This window comes from Lepidochelys kempii, chromosome 11 (assembly GCF_965140285.1).
Source record: "Lepidochelys kempii isolate rLepKem1 chromosome 11, rLepKem1.hap1, whole genome shotgun sequence".
Taxonomy (NCBI): domain Eukaryota; kingdom Metazoa; phylum Chordata; order Testudines; family Cheloniidae; genus Lepidochelys; species Lepidochelys kempii.
This window is the reverse complement of record NC_136390.1, coordinates 79737869-79752935: the sequence shown is the minus strand read 5'-3', so window position 1 is coordinate 79752935 and position 15067 is coordinate 79737869. Positions and strand designations below refer to the sequence as shown.

Here is a 15067-nt window from a genome sequence, read left to right as displayed (position 1 = left end):
AGCACCACCAGGTGAGCCAGTACTGAGCACTTTGTTACACGGAATGTTTGTGACCCAGGGCTCTGCTCCATCTCCAGCACTGGTACCACGTAGATATCCCCTCTGTTGTCAGCGGGGTTACATTTACCTCTGCCTATGAGATACTAGACTGTCACTGGTACAGACTCTCCAGACAATACCAATCAGAGTCAGGCTATACCCATGTTTATATCCAAGATGGTGTCTGAGCTCCATTTAAATCAGAATATTCAACTATCAATATTTTTTTTCCAAAACCTCATTCTAGTCATGATGAAGCTAGATTACGTACTCTGAATGTTTGTAGGGCGTTAGCCTTTCATCTCCCAAGAACCAGTCCTTTAGATCTTCCCTGAGGCTCTTTGTTTTGTTTACAGAGAGTATGAAGAGTGAATACTCCAGTTTCCACCCAACCACCATTGTCTAAGTGGTTTCATGATGTATTGAATCATGTTATGAGATAATAGTCCCACCAGCTGATCTTAGGGCTCATTTAACCAGGCCTCAGTGGCTGCCCTCAGGAGCGTTTCCATTGGGGATATCTGCAAAGCTGCCACCTGGGGTTCCAGTCACAGTTCTTCCAGACATTATTCGTTGGTAAAGGCTTCTAGAGCAGATAGCTCTTTTGATACTGCAGTTCTTCAATCAGTGGTGGATAAGACTCTGCTAGACAGCAAAAATCATGGACTTAATAAAGAGACTGGATTTATGGCTCATTACAACAATCTATAACCTACTTAACCCTCCATTGTCACCTGTACAGTAACTGGAGTTCTTTGAGATGCTGCCCATGTGTATTCCATGACTTGCCTTTCTTCCCTCTGCTTTCGAGTACTTCTGTGCTATTATGGGCTCTGCAGTAGAAAAGGAACTGGAGTAGCAGTTGGACCCACACAATGCTATATACCCTCAGAACAGGGCATGAGGAAAGTAGGGGTGTGCATGCATGAGCTGAACAGACACCACTAGCAAAAAAACCTCAACTCCAATCTCTAGCCGTGGGGTGCATGCACACCTAGAGTGGAATATGCATTTGGACAACACTTCTTGAAGAACTCATGTTACTGTATATGTGAGTAAATTTTTGTTTACCCTCACTATAAAAAATATTTGTGCATTTAGGCTAATGAGCTTCTGAAAAGTAGAATTCCTGGAAAAAGTGAATTATGTCAAGCCCAGGAGCAGATGGCTGTGTTTCAGAACAGACTGAAGGAACAAAGTACTCAATTGCAGATAATGCATCAAAAAGCATATGACCTGGCAGTAAAACTGGAGTCTTCTCAAAAGGTAAAAAAAACCCCTCTTAAATGTGCCAGTTACAGTTAACTTTGTGTTAGAATATAGCCTTGTAATGTGATCTTGCAATCCAAGCAGGGTTATGCTGTGTTGCTTTTAAAAGTTTTTGGAAGAGAGCCCACTAATGAACACTTAGATTCTGCATGAAGTAGTGCTGATGTTTCTGTAAAGGGCTGTGGATCAGTGGTACTGAACCCATTCTTTAGCATGATGTTAAGGGAAGATTACTGTTCTTTTGGAGGTGTTGACTTAGATGAGACAAAAAAATCAAGATCTTAACAGTTAGGGATTGATAGCAATCTTTCTAAGAGATAATGACTAGGTCCTGACTACATTTAAATTCGGGTCATTACATTCTTTCTGTCTAAATTCACCCTGCAATTTCAGTTGTAGATGGTGGTCTTCGCTACTAGACCTAAACTGGTGTATAATGTTGAGATGCTTCATCCCCAAAGTGGCTGCATTTCAATGGTTATTGAAGTGATCCATGTGTAGAGGTGTTAGAGATTGTGTGGAGATTGCTTTGATTCATTGGAGTGAAAGGTGCTGTATAGGTGTAGGATGATTATTCTATAGTTATACAAGAATGTTTCAGGAGTTACCCTTAAGGTCTAAATGAGAACAAAACTTAATTGTATATCTGTAATCATGTTAGCTTCAGACATAAAGATAAGTGAAAGCTTCTGTTGGTCTCCAGAGTCATAGATTTGTTCATTAAATATATACTTTATATCAACACAACTGATTTAAGATTCCCAGTCTGATACTTTAAAATATTACCCTTTGGGGAACGTCCTACAAATTTATTTTTATTATAGAGGTAATGGTTGTGGCTCCATAATTAAAGTTAAGTTGAATGTTTTGTCTAAAGCAGGGATTCAACTTTTTTGTTGGTTATGAAGAATACACTCTGCTCCCCAGAATTAAAGCATGTGCTCTTTGAGTATAGAATTAAATTTTCTAAGAATTGACAAGTAAATATATTTAATTGGTTTAAGTTAAAATTAATTTACTAATGAGTCCTTTAACCAGTACAGCACCCTGTGTCAGGTCATATTTTGTCCTGAATGATTTAATCTCAGGCATTTACACAAACTACATACAAATTGGTAGGGAGATAAATATTAAGTAGATTTAGTGCACTGGGTAGTTCTTGAAAAGAAATACTTACAATTAATGGTCACTTTTCCCGTTATTCTTCGTAAATGAAAATTTCTCATTTTAGCAGAAGCTGAAGAGCATTATTCTCAGGCTTGACAAAGCCCTGGCTGGGATGATTTAACTGGGAATTGGTCCTGCTTTGAGCAGGGGGTTGGACTAGATGACCTTCTGGGGTCCCTTCCAACCCTGATATTCTATGATTCTATGATTCGAATGCTTGCTCAATGTCGAGTCCATTTTAGGTGTGTGCACACCTAAAGTGCACAGTTGTCAGAGATTTCTGCCCACCTGAGCGCTCTCAGCACTCAAGTCATTGGTCCAGTCACGATCGTTCTCTGCATTTCAATGTCAGGGAACTCAGAGCGGTATGACTAGCCTACCAAGCCTTTCTATCTCATATACAAGACAGGGTGGTTCAGGTCCTGACGGACAACATGACTGTGGTCTTCTATATCAACACGCAAGGTGGAGCCAGGTCATCTGCCCTTTGCCAGGAAGCCCTCTGGCTCTGGGACTTCTGTCTATAGCTCAACATTCATCTCGTGGCCGCTCACCTTCCAGGGTCCAAAAACGCTTTGGCAGATTGCTTCCGCAGGACATTCTCGTCTCTCCACGAGTGGTCCCTTCATCCGGAGGTGGTCAGTTCCATCTTCTTCGGGTGGGGAACTCCCCGGGTGGACCTGCTTTTAGGCAGAACAGGAAATGCTACATCTTCTGCTCGACTTGGGGCATGGACAGAGGAGCCCTGTCAGATGCCTTTCTGCTCCCGTGGTTGGGAGCCCTGATGTACTCCTTTCCTCTGGTGCCATTGCTACCCAGAGTCCTCCTGAAAATCAAACCAGGCGAGGTGAGGGTATTCTTCACAGCTCTGGCTTGGCTGCGCCAATACTGGTTCAGCATTCTGCTGGACCTCTCAGTGACTATCCCATTCTAGCTACCGCTCAGGTCAGACCTGTTGTCCCAGAACCATTGCAGTCTTCTGCATCCCAACCTGGTGGAGTTGCATCTGACAGCTTGGCTGCTGTATGGCTAAACGCGCAGGAGCAGCAGTACTTGGCTGAGGTTCAGCGCATTCTGTTGGAAAGTAGGAAGCCCTCCACCAGAGTGGCCTATCTGGCCAAGTGGAAATGATTTCCCTGCTGGATTGCGGACAAAGGTGTTTGTCCTGAGCGGGCTTTGCTGCAGCTTATTCTGGACTATCTCCTGCACTTCAAGCTCCAGGGCTTGTCCCTCTCATCGATCAAGGTCCATCTCGGCCTTCTACCTGCCGTTCGAGGGCAGGTCGGTTTTTGCTCAGGATATCATGGCCAGATTCCTTAAGGGCCTAGAGCACTTCTACCTGCATATCAGGGACCCCGTCCCTCTGTGGGACTTGAATCTGGTGCTGTCACAGCTTTACAGGTCCTCTCTTCAAGCCGCTGGCTTCCTGCTCCCTCCTTATCCTCTCCTGGAAAGTTGTGTTCCTGGTCGCGGTGACATCGGCCTGCTGGGTATCCGAGGTTCGGGCGCTTACCTCGGAGCCGCCTTACATGGCCTTCTACAAGGACAAGGTCCCACTAAGGCCGCACCCAGCGTTCCTTCCCAAGGTAGTCTCTCAGTTTTATTCGAGTCAGGACATTTACTTAATGGTCTTGTTTTTGAAGCCGCGTAGGTCGGAGGAGGCGCGCAGGCTGCATGCGCTGGACGTCAGAAAGGCTCTGGCCTTCTACATGGACAGGATCAAGCCGTTCTGTAAGTTGACGCAAATATTCGTCGCTGTGGCCAACAGAATGAGTGGATACCGGACTACCTTTCAAAGAAGAATTACTTCTTGGATCACTGCCTGCATTTGCTTCTGCTACGACCAAGGGTAGATGCCTTCCCCAGCGATTGTCACTCTACCAGGGCGCAGGCCTCTTTGGCAGCCTTTCTGGCCCATGTGCCGATGCAGGACATCTGTAGAGCAGGCACCTGGTCATCTGTCCACACTTTTACATCCCACTGTGCCCTGACTCAGCAGGCCTGGGCCAATGCTGGCTTTGGTAGGGCAGTACTGCAAGCCGCTAAGCTGTGAACTCTGAGCCCACTTCCATGGATACTGCTGTGAGTCACCTAAAATGGAATCGACATGAGAAAGCACTCGAAGAAGAAAAAGGTTACTACCTTTTCGTAACTGTTGTTCTTCGAGATGTTTTGCTCACGTCCATTCCATTTCCTGCCCTCCTGCCCGTCTGTCGGAGTTGCTGGCAAGAAGGAACTGAGAGGGCACAGGGCTGGCGGCGGCTAATATACCAGCGCATGGGAGTGCCACTAGAAGGGGGCCCCACAGCCGGCCCTACAGATACCATTAAGGCAGAAATCTCCGACAACTGTGCATGTGGGTGCACACATCTACAATGGAATGGACATGAACAACACATCTCGAAGAACAACGGTTACGAAAAGGAAGGTAACTGGTTTTTGTTCAGACACACACTCAAAGAACCACCCTCTTTCAAAAGGGTTGTCATTTTGTCTTCTCAATGAGACTGGTGGCAGAGGTTGTCATTAGCAAAGGTTGCCACTGCTTCCATTCATCTGCTCCTCTCTACCCCTAGCAGTCTTCCCTGAAGGCAGTTTGACTTTGTTTCCATTGGGAACAATGGGAGGCAGTAGCTATCTTTGTTAAGGGCAGGCTGTGACCACAGTCCCATTGAGAATGAGGGGTAATGGAGGCTGTTTTGAAATAGGAGAGCTCTTCATGAGTTTCTCTGAAATAGAAGATTTTATGTGCCAGCCTGTGTTGAAGGAGAAATGTTCAGTTATCAAAAATAATGCTACAAAGCTTATTTTTCATACTAAAAAATCTACCTGTTGCACTAGATCTATTCAACAGAAAAGGCAGGAGGGAAGGGGAAACCGAGGAGTGCATTCTGCCCTCTGATGCATTCCTCTGCTGATACAGAACACCTGTAAACCCAGCTTAGTTGGCCAGTATGCTTTGGCTGCTTAGCACTCTTTCAGAGTAGTACAGAGCAGCTAGCATACACTGGTGAATCTGGCCCTAAAAGTTAAAAAATACTAACCACGTTCAAGTGATTAGAAGTATCACGAGTAGCAGTCTCTTTGGGTTTCTTATTTAGTGTTCATGAGTGAAAATGTTAATTTAAAATGCAAGGGAATTCCTGAATAAAAACCCTTAAATTGCATTGAAGGCTGAGAATACACATCAGTGACTTGGGGGTCAGGAGAGAATTACAAGAATGTTGTAAATACCCCCCAAATAAGCATTCTAAACCAAGAAATTCAACTGAGGTCATACAAGAAACCCAAATATGATGAGATATGATGATGCACAGTTAAAACACCTGTGCAATGTTCACACTTGCCTGTCGTGACATTGAGAAAAAAATCTGTTTTTAAAAGTTAGTGTACTGTGGAACCACAGTCACTAATATGCATTCATCCTAATACTGTGGAATTGTGATTTTAAAATATAGTTTAAAAGTGGACACATTTCCTTTAAACACACCATAAATCAATGGTGTAAGTCCTCATACTCTCAAGGGTGAGCTTTCTCCTTGGCATAGACAAATCAGCAAGCCCTCCACTTAAGGGGAAAAAAAATTCTTGTGGAAGGGAAGGGAGGAGAATGTTAAACTGGAATTTTCAAAGAAATGGAAATAGCAGGGTGTTTAGTTCATGTGTAATATTTTATTTTTAAGAATACCAAAGATAAAGAGAGTCTGCTTGCACAGAAGGAAGAGAATCTGAATAATACAATGCAACAGATGTACAACGATATAGGAGACAAAGAAGAAACAATTAAAGGTCTTCAAGATATAGTGACATCAGAAAGGTCTAATTTATCTCTCCTACAACACACACTTTCTCTCCGGGACACAGAGATAATGGAGTTAAAAAATGAAATTGCTTCAGCCAAGATGAAAGAACAGGAATATATTGAAGAATTGAAAGCAAATCACAAAAGGGATATTTGTAGACAGTTGCAAGATTTGAGGACTGGTTTGGAAGAGTGTTACAGAAAAGAGATAGTAAGAGTTAAGGAGGATTGTGAAGAAGAGATTAATAAAAAATATAAAAATGAACATGAGCAGATAAAAAGAGAACTCTCTGCTTTGAATTCTGATGAAGATTTTCAGAATTTAAATGCAATAATTATTGATTTAAATAATAAACTGCATGAGTCTGAAATTCATAGAGAAAACTTGTGCAAGCAACTTAAAAATCAAATGGAGGATTTTCAGAGAGAGAGGTCTGAGATTGAGCTGAGGTATAAGGATTTAGTAGAAGACCTCAAATTACAGCTTACTAATGCAGAAAAACAGGCTAAGGAAGCACAGGAATCTAAACAAGAAAAGGAATATTTGAATGATGAGATCCAAAAGCTCAACTCCTTCATCCAAGAATTAAGTGAAAAGCTGCTCCTTGAGACAAAAAATAACAAAGATTTAAAGCATAAGCACGATGAAGAAATAACTGTCTATAATTTGAAGCTAAAAAAGTTAGAGCAGGAGGAAAAATTGTTACAGGAGGTGTCAGCATCACAGAAAGCAGAGCTTGAGAAGATGCAGAATAAATTATGCCAGCATGAAGGTGAAATACAGTTAGTTCGTGAAGAACTAGAGTTCCAACATGGCTTGCGAGTGGACTCTTTTAAAGCTGAATTAGAAGACACAAAGAAAAATCTAAAGAAGGTCAAAGCAGCGAAGGACCATAAAAGTTATGAAGCCGATAACACGTCTGAAGAAAATATGGTAGAACTAGGATCTTTCATAGAAGATGCTGACATATTAACGAAATATCTTGTCTCCACTGAGAGACAGGAGCAGTCATACATATCAGACAATTCTGAACTTCTTGATACTGAAGAGGATAGATTTGTGCTAGATAGTAACATCATTTTAGAATCCAACCTGGACTCTACAGCAGATAAGTTAATGTTTAGCCCTGATGAACAAAAGTGCGTTAGCAGTGTACTGCAAGGGACTTCTGATGAAACTGAGCTGGAAGCTGAGGCTTTTGCTTCATATTTGTCAGGTGACTCCTTGCTGCAAAGTGAAGTGAGTGACTGTAAGGAGGTGAAGGATGAAGAGAGAGCTGGCTTGATGGAGCGATGTGTTAAGCTATTTAAGGAGCTCAGTGAAAAAGAGTCAGCACTGAACAAATCCTATCAGGAGACCCAAGAAGCTCTTGAAAAATGGGAAAAAGCAACAGCTGAACTTTCCATTACACATTTAGAACTGAATAAGGAGCGAGAAGCACGGGTTCGTTGTGAAGAAGAACTTGATCAAAAAGAAAAGAAGGAGAAAGAGCTTGAAAACAAAATAAACTTCCTGGAAAAGCAGGGTGAAGACAGAGATCTAACAGTTTGTATTGAAGAATTAGGGCTTGGAATAAAGGCTTCAAAGTCACATACTTGGCAGGAGATGATAAAGGACTTCAAGCAGGAAAGAGAAACATTGATGATGCAATTGAGGGCTCAGGAGCAATTAGTAAAAGAAGTTCAAGAGCAGAAAACTGCCTCTGATTCAGTAACGAGTGAGGTACAGTCCCTTTTTGGACGTCAACTAGCTGCTTTGCAAAGCCAAAGGGATCAAATGCAAGCCCAGCTTGATGCCCAGAAGGCCAAAAACCAGACTATGGCCGAACTTCTTGGTCAGAAAACCATATTAGAAGAGACATTACTGAAAGAACAGGAGGCTCTCAAAGCTGAAATCAATAATAAAGAACAAAGTTTAACACTCACACTTAAGGAGAATATAACCTTACAAGAAAGATTGTGTGCTGTAGAGCAGAATCTAATAAAAGCAGAAAAAGCTCTGGAAAAGAATCTTGAAAAAAATATACACGATCTGAATATGAAAACGAAAAACTTTGAAAAAGCACTGGAGTGTGAAAGAGTGGAATTTGAGGAGAAATTGAAATCCAGTAACTTGGAACTCCAGAAACTTAACATTGAAATGCAGGCCAAAAAAATGGAATACACTGAGAAAGAAAACAAACTGACTGAGGAAGTGGCTCATTTGAAGAAGGTTCAGGTGGAATTGGAGAATCACCTTCAGGAAACTGTGCAGAAATCTGCACAAGCCATACAGGAGGTACAGTCTGAGATGAGGAGACATTATGAAGAGGAAATTAGTAAAACGGAATCTCAGCATCTTTGTGAAACAAGAAAAATGAATCTGGTACACCAGGAAGAGGTAGGTAGCTCTGATAATGACACAAGGATTTGTATTTCTGAATGCTTGGTAAATGGTAGTTTCAAAAAATGTCATCATTCTTTTCAGATAGAAGAGTTAAATGCAGAAATAAAAGAGAAGGTGGAAAAACAGCAGAACTTGGAGGCGGAACGAAAAGAACAGATTGGATTAATTAAAAAGGTATTTTTGTAACAGGCTTTTTATTTATTTATTTATTTTTTTTAAAGATGCTGCATGTCCAGTTGTATTCAGTCAAAATGAAATGATTTCTTCAGAGGCGGAAAATCAGTTGGGTTTTTGCAAGAGTATAGATAGTTTTGTTGACTTTGAGACTACTGTCCTAATGGCTTGTTAATGCTGGAAGGACAAAAGTGTAAAATGTCCACAATGCATTAAAAATTCTGTGCTGTTCGTGACGTTCCCCTCTGGTTTTATCCGGACTGGTGATCTGCTAGGTCACTCCAATCCTTGACTCTGGGAGCCAGCCTTACCCTGCTCTGCTGTGAGAACCCCCACTCCTGGGCTGTTCACACACAGCCTCTGGCATGTAAGCTACTCCTTGGATTGTGCAACTGAATGATACTAGCCAATACCTCCAGTCCCAGACACAACCCTAGGAACCTCCGTCTTGCATTGTCCAGTTATGCTCGCTGGACGTTGCAAGCTTCTATGAGTTTGTCAATTTAACAAAGAAATTGATATGTATCAGGCCTGTTATCCCAAGGGGAGCCTCTAACACACTTCAAATCAAACGCACTGCTTCAGGTAGAATAAACAAATATATTTATTAACTATAAAGATAGATTTTAAGTGATTATAAGTCAAAACATAAGTCAGATTTGGTCAAATGAAATAAAAGCAAAACGCATTCTAAGTTGATCTTAACACTTTCAATGTCCTTACAAACTTAGATACTTCTAACCCAGGCTGGCTGGTTGCTCTTCAGCCAGGCTCTACCCTTTGATCAGTCCCCCCCGCCCCTTCACAGTCAGGTGAGCTTTACCTCATCGCAGTTCCAAACTGACCAAAGGCAGGGGGGTGACTCCCTCGAGAGTCTAACAGATTCTTCTGTTGCTGCCTAGGCTAGCATCCTTTGTTCCTGTGAGGCTGGGCTGGGTTTGTCCCATACCTGCTCTGATGAGGTGTGAACTGTGTCTCTGCTCTTGGAGAGATTTTGCCTGGGCTTGTTTTGAGCCATGTGGATACGTTTTCAGCCTCCTAATTACATACATGAAATTATAACCTATAATATTACTGTAACAAGAGTGCTCAGTAGTGCATCATGAGCCTCTGAAGACACTCAACATGACAAACTTTGCATTGCATACCACACAATCATTTTATAAAGATGAACCTGGGGGTGTAGGGTGTTCCCCCGAGGTACAGAGCATCACCGTGTTCTTCTCTCCAGGTTCATGAACGAGAACATGATCGTGAAATTGCTGAACTAATTATTAAACATGAAGATGAAATGAAAGAACTACGTGCGGAACTAATTAAGAAACAGCAGCAACTGTTGGATGAACTTCAGCAACAAATGGAAGGTACACATAAAACAGAGATGCAGCATGCTCAGCTCCAGTCACAGGTACAGTATGTATACACAGTAATTATTTAGGCAAATTTCCTAGCTTTCACAATTTACAGTTAATTCGCTTGCAAAGAGGAGCCTCTTTTCTAACAAAATAAGCAGTCTTTGGAGGAATGCCTTGTGTTATTGTAAAGACTACATTTGAAGAATCAGTAGGGAGTGTTACGCTAAAAGGAGTGCAGATACCACCTGCTATGGAAGGGTCTCCAATGTCCTCAACCTTACCACTTATTCTTTAGAAAATTGACAAAATTTGTGAAGGGAAGAAGCTTGCGTATCTTCATAAATATAAATAAGGATCTGCAGTAACTTCCCAGAATGGAGAGAGGCAGGCAAAGAATAAGAGCCTAATATGCTTTTTTGGTGTTCTAATCACTAGATATGCATTTTTGTGCAAACCTAACATGCAAAGGAAAAAAGTTCTATTGCAAGGTAATGTTTTACCCTTTGTCTAGTTTCAGAGGAACAGCCGTGTTAGTCTGTATTCGCAAAAAGAAAAGGAGTACTTGTGGCACCTTAGAGTCTCTAAGGTTAGTCTCTAAGGTGCCACAAGTACTCCTTTGTCTAGTGTTACTAGACCCCTAGAAATATGGAATAGCAGTTGTATGTGCTGCAGTATTGGGAATTGTAAAGTATGGCGGAAAATCAAACTGAAACTTAGTCTTGCTTCATCGTGGTCTTATGAATCGCATGAAGGTAATCCATCACACAACTTTACTACACTCAGTATACACATTGCATTTTTGTCAGAGTGTCACATCCCTTGTCATGGGTTTTACAGTTTGTTATTGAGTTCACACTAGGTAAGCTCTGAATTTAAATATTAAAAAATACTCCAAATATCCCTCTAAAGAGTCCATGGACCTTTTAATTGCTACATATTTATTGACGCTGTATCAGATAAGATTGTAACATTACTTGAATTTACAAGTGGAGGCCCTGATCTTGCAAGCTGTTACATGCAAATATAATTATACGTATGTGAGTAGCCCCATTTATGTTGTTTGGCAGGTTGAGGGCCTAAATTCCCTTCTCTCTAAATATTTAATCCATTTTAAAACACCCATTCATTCTAGAAATACATAGGATACAATTATTTTTTGTCTAATCTCTAAATATTGGCTATATGTATTTGTATATATGTAGAATGGAAACTTTATAATCCGTTGTAAAGCTTAGTTGCTCCTACTGCTAACTGATAGTTCAGAACTGAATCGGTGAGCAGCACAAGAGTAATGTATATTTACATCATTGTTTCTATTTCAACACTTCAGATATTGGTCATTCACTCTACTGTAATATCAAATGATAGCCAGTGACAGCTTTGTGAGTTATGATGCACTGTGATGGACTCAAAGGATAAAAGTGGAAATTTGCAGCAATGCTATAGACGATAATAATGTGTATTTTTGCAATTTCCTTTTCACATATCATAACTTTCTGAAGATGCTGCAGGGAGGCAGGTTGCTGGCAGGCATGCTCTATCAGTAGATAAACTTAAGAGGAGGAAAATGCAAACAGTTTGGATACAATATCAAACAGACTTTACTACCGGAAGGAGAGATAGTAAAGACTGTACTCATTAATAAAAAGCTTCTGCAAGCTAGATCAGAACTAGAATCTAGTTTTTCTGCTATTCCACTTCCAGCCATAAATATGTTTTATATGAAAATAACAGACTAGCAATAAATATAGAGGTGTGTATATAATTGAAACTGGTATAGAAAAATGGTAATATATTTCACTTAAACCATGTTTTTCCCCTTCCCACTATAGACACTGCACAATCTCGAGTTGGAAGGTTTACGACTAAGTCTGTCTAATATGCACACATCCCAGCTGGAGTTGATGCAGTCTAACTTGAGAAAAGAGAAGGAAACTGCTCTTGTGGAGTTACGGGAGATGCTCAATGATAAGCGTGCTCAGGAAGTAGCAATTCTACAGAGCCGACATCAGTTTGAGTTGGAGCATATTAAAGAACAAAATCTGAAGGAAAAAGAAGAAATTGCACTGAAATATCAACAAGAACTAGGTATTATGAACTTGGAACTTAGGGGGCTGATCATGCAACTGCTGAGCATTTGATTGCCACACAATTTCTGATGGGGAGATTCTCAGGCCTGATCTACACTTAAAATTTACGTTGGCATTACTATGAAGCTCAGGGATGTGAAAAATCCACACACCTGAGCATCATAGCTATGCCAACCTTACCCCTGTTGTAGATGCAGCCAGGTTGACTTGAAGAATGATCGACACAGCTACTGTCAGTTAGGAAGGTAGTGTTCTTACAGCTACACAAAAACCTCATTTCTGCATCTACACTATGGGGCTATGACAGTGGAGCTACAGTCCCGTAGCTGGACCACTATATTCCCCATAGTGTAAACATAGCCTCTTTTTGTCTGTCCTATGGCCTGTCCTTGTCCCTGTTGAAATCTGTGAAAACTGGCATTGACTGCAGTAGGAACAGAGTTAGGCATTATATGTTCAAGGGATTTAGGCCTGCCTCAGTTATAAAGCCCTTTGCAAGAGAGAATGACTTGATCTCCAAAGATATAGCTAGTGGCACCTTAGAGACTAACCAATTTATAGATTTCCACTCTACTTAGTCTCTAAGGTGCCACAAGTCCTCCTTTTCTTTTTGCGAATACAGGCTAACACGGCTGCTACTCTGAAAGATATAGCTGTGATAGGTTTCAGAGTAACAGCCGTGTTAGTCTGTATTCGCAAAAAGAAAAGGAGGACTTGTGGCACCTTAGAGACTAACCAATTTATTTGAGCATGAGCTTTCGTGAGCTACAGCTCACTTCATCGGATGGATATTGTGGAAACTGCAGCAGACTTATACTCTGTGTGTATATAAAGTCTGCTGCAGTTTCCACGAAATGCATCCGATGAAGTGAGCTGTAGCTAACGAAAGCTCATGCTCAAATAAATTGGTTAGTCTCTAAGGTGCCACAAGTACTCCTTTTCTTATAGCTGTGATAGTTGCCCATTCGTAGGTTGAAGGCCTTCTCCAAACTCAGGTTTCTAAACTCATTGGTTCCAGCATGATCATCTTATGTCATCCCTATAGACTGGTGTTCCAGTCAATCAGCAGTTTCTTTCTTTCTAAACATCTTCAGAGAAGACGACCTCCTAGATCGCTGCATCACATTTTGTCATCTTGTCAACCTTTATTCTCCCAGAAATATACTTTTAAACAACTGGTTCTTCAGTCATCTGTCCTCTTCAATATTTACTTCTGAAACTCTTGGTGTTCTGATGCTTAGTATTAGGATTATCTGTGTAGAATCATAGAATCATAGAATATCAGGGTTGGAAGGGACCTCAGGAGGTCATCTAGTCCAACCCCCTGCTCAAAGCAGGACCAATCCCCAATTTTTCCCCCAGATCCCTAAATGGCCCCGTCAAGGATTGAAATCACAACCCTAGGTTTAGCAGGCCATCTTTGACTTTGAATTTCAACTCGTATGCTTTGCTCTGGATCAGACTTTGGTTGGTGCCAGCTGCTGTTACCAGTTGTACCCCATAAGCTTTTGCCTTACATTGAGTCAGCACAAGGTTCATTGTTGTTTTTTTTGGAGCAAGTACCTGAAAATTCTCCTGGCTTCACCTCCCAATACCTGGAAATTAAGTGAGAAGTCTACCTGGAAGGTACTGAAAGCTTCAGCTGGAGAGCCAGAGTCAAGAGTCCCAGATGAGTTACGAATCTGTATCAGTACCACCCTTGGTGGCATAGGTTTGGTAAAAGATTCTACAGGACTGTTTCAACACCATCGAGATAATCAGCTAGACTTGGAATTGCTGAAATTGCATTAGGTTTTGCTCTTTGTGCTTCTACATGCCACTCTGGTGTTTCTTGACACAGGTGATAACTCCTTGAGCAAGTCATTGCCTTCTTTGAACGACAATGACAATTTGTTTGAGAGCCAATAGGCAGCTGTCTCAATTCGTGGAAACAGCTGAGGCCTACAGGTGCCATCAGAGAATATTGAGGAAGCTGATTTCTTTCTCTCTCAGTTCAATGAAGTGGTCCCTTATGCTTATGGTGAAGGGACACTTCTGCATTGTGGAATTTCACTGTGTCAGGATTGAAGTCTATGTCCTGTCCTCAACTGTTTTTTGGGTATAGATGATGCAGGAGACTTGTTTGAGGACAAGTGTGTCTTCATTGGGCAGAGTGAGAGAAATATTGATTTCTTCTTTAGGAAAAGTTTGCATAACATGTCTCTCACTCTCACCCCGCGCCCCCCCTCCCCCCCCCAGTGTGTCTTAGGGTAGTTCTGCTGAGAAGTGCCTCTTTTGGCCGTAGCTGCTTGCTAGGACTCCCATCCCCATGTGAAGCTTACGAGACTAGTGGTGGTCAGCTGCTGAGCCTTAGGACTCTTTTTTTTAATCTTTAACAAGCCTAAGCTTGTTCCTCAGCCTTTGATGCTAAGACTGCTGAAAGTGGTGGTGAAAGGATGCTGACAATCCTCTTCAGGTTTGCTGTTGGGTCTCACTTGCTGGAGACTTCAGGAGGCCAGCATGAAGGAGGGAAGGGAAAATCATCCAGTATCCTCCCTTCAAGCCCTCTGCTTTCTCCAGTTTCTCTCCCTCTTTTCCTTTAGACTGTAGGAGATGCTATGCAAAGAGCTGAGGAATGGGATGTGGTTGGGAGGAGGGGGTAGAGAGAGCTTGGGGGAAAAGCGGCCTTCAGGTAGTGATCCAAAAAAATAGCATCATCGTTCGTCCCCCATGCTCTGTGTCGGAGACTCTGAAAGTGAGGTACTTTTTCTCACTATTTGCTGCCTCCAGCTTCTGCTCCTGTCTC

The 15067-nt window shown here is 41.8% G+C and overlaps 1 protein-coding gene across 6 annotated transcripts in view; it reads left to right on the top strand.

The window, feature by feature from the left end:
- The window catches only part of PCNT (pericentrin), a 228556-nt gene that overhangs the window by 59109 nt on the left and 154380 nt on the right, over positions 1–15067 (top strand). For 5 of the 6 annotated variants that reach the window (XM_073306956.1, XM_073306953.2, XM_073306954.2 and 2 more), the window contains exons 6-10: positions 1141–1305; positions 6159–8657; positions 8745–8837; positions 10069–10245; positions 12025–12280. In XM_073306956.1, coding sequence (XP_073163057.1) covers positions 1141–1305; positions 6159–8657; positions 8745–8837; positions 10069–10245; positions 12025–12280 — 3190 coding nt within the window. The remainder of the gene's footprint in view (positions 1–1140; positions 1306–6158; positions 8658–8744; positions 8838–10068; positions 10246–12024; positions 12281–15067) is intronic. The other variant, XM_073306957.2, reaches the window with a different exon arrangement.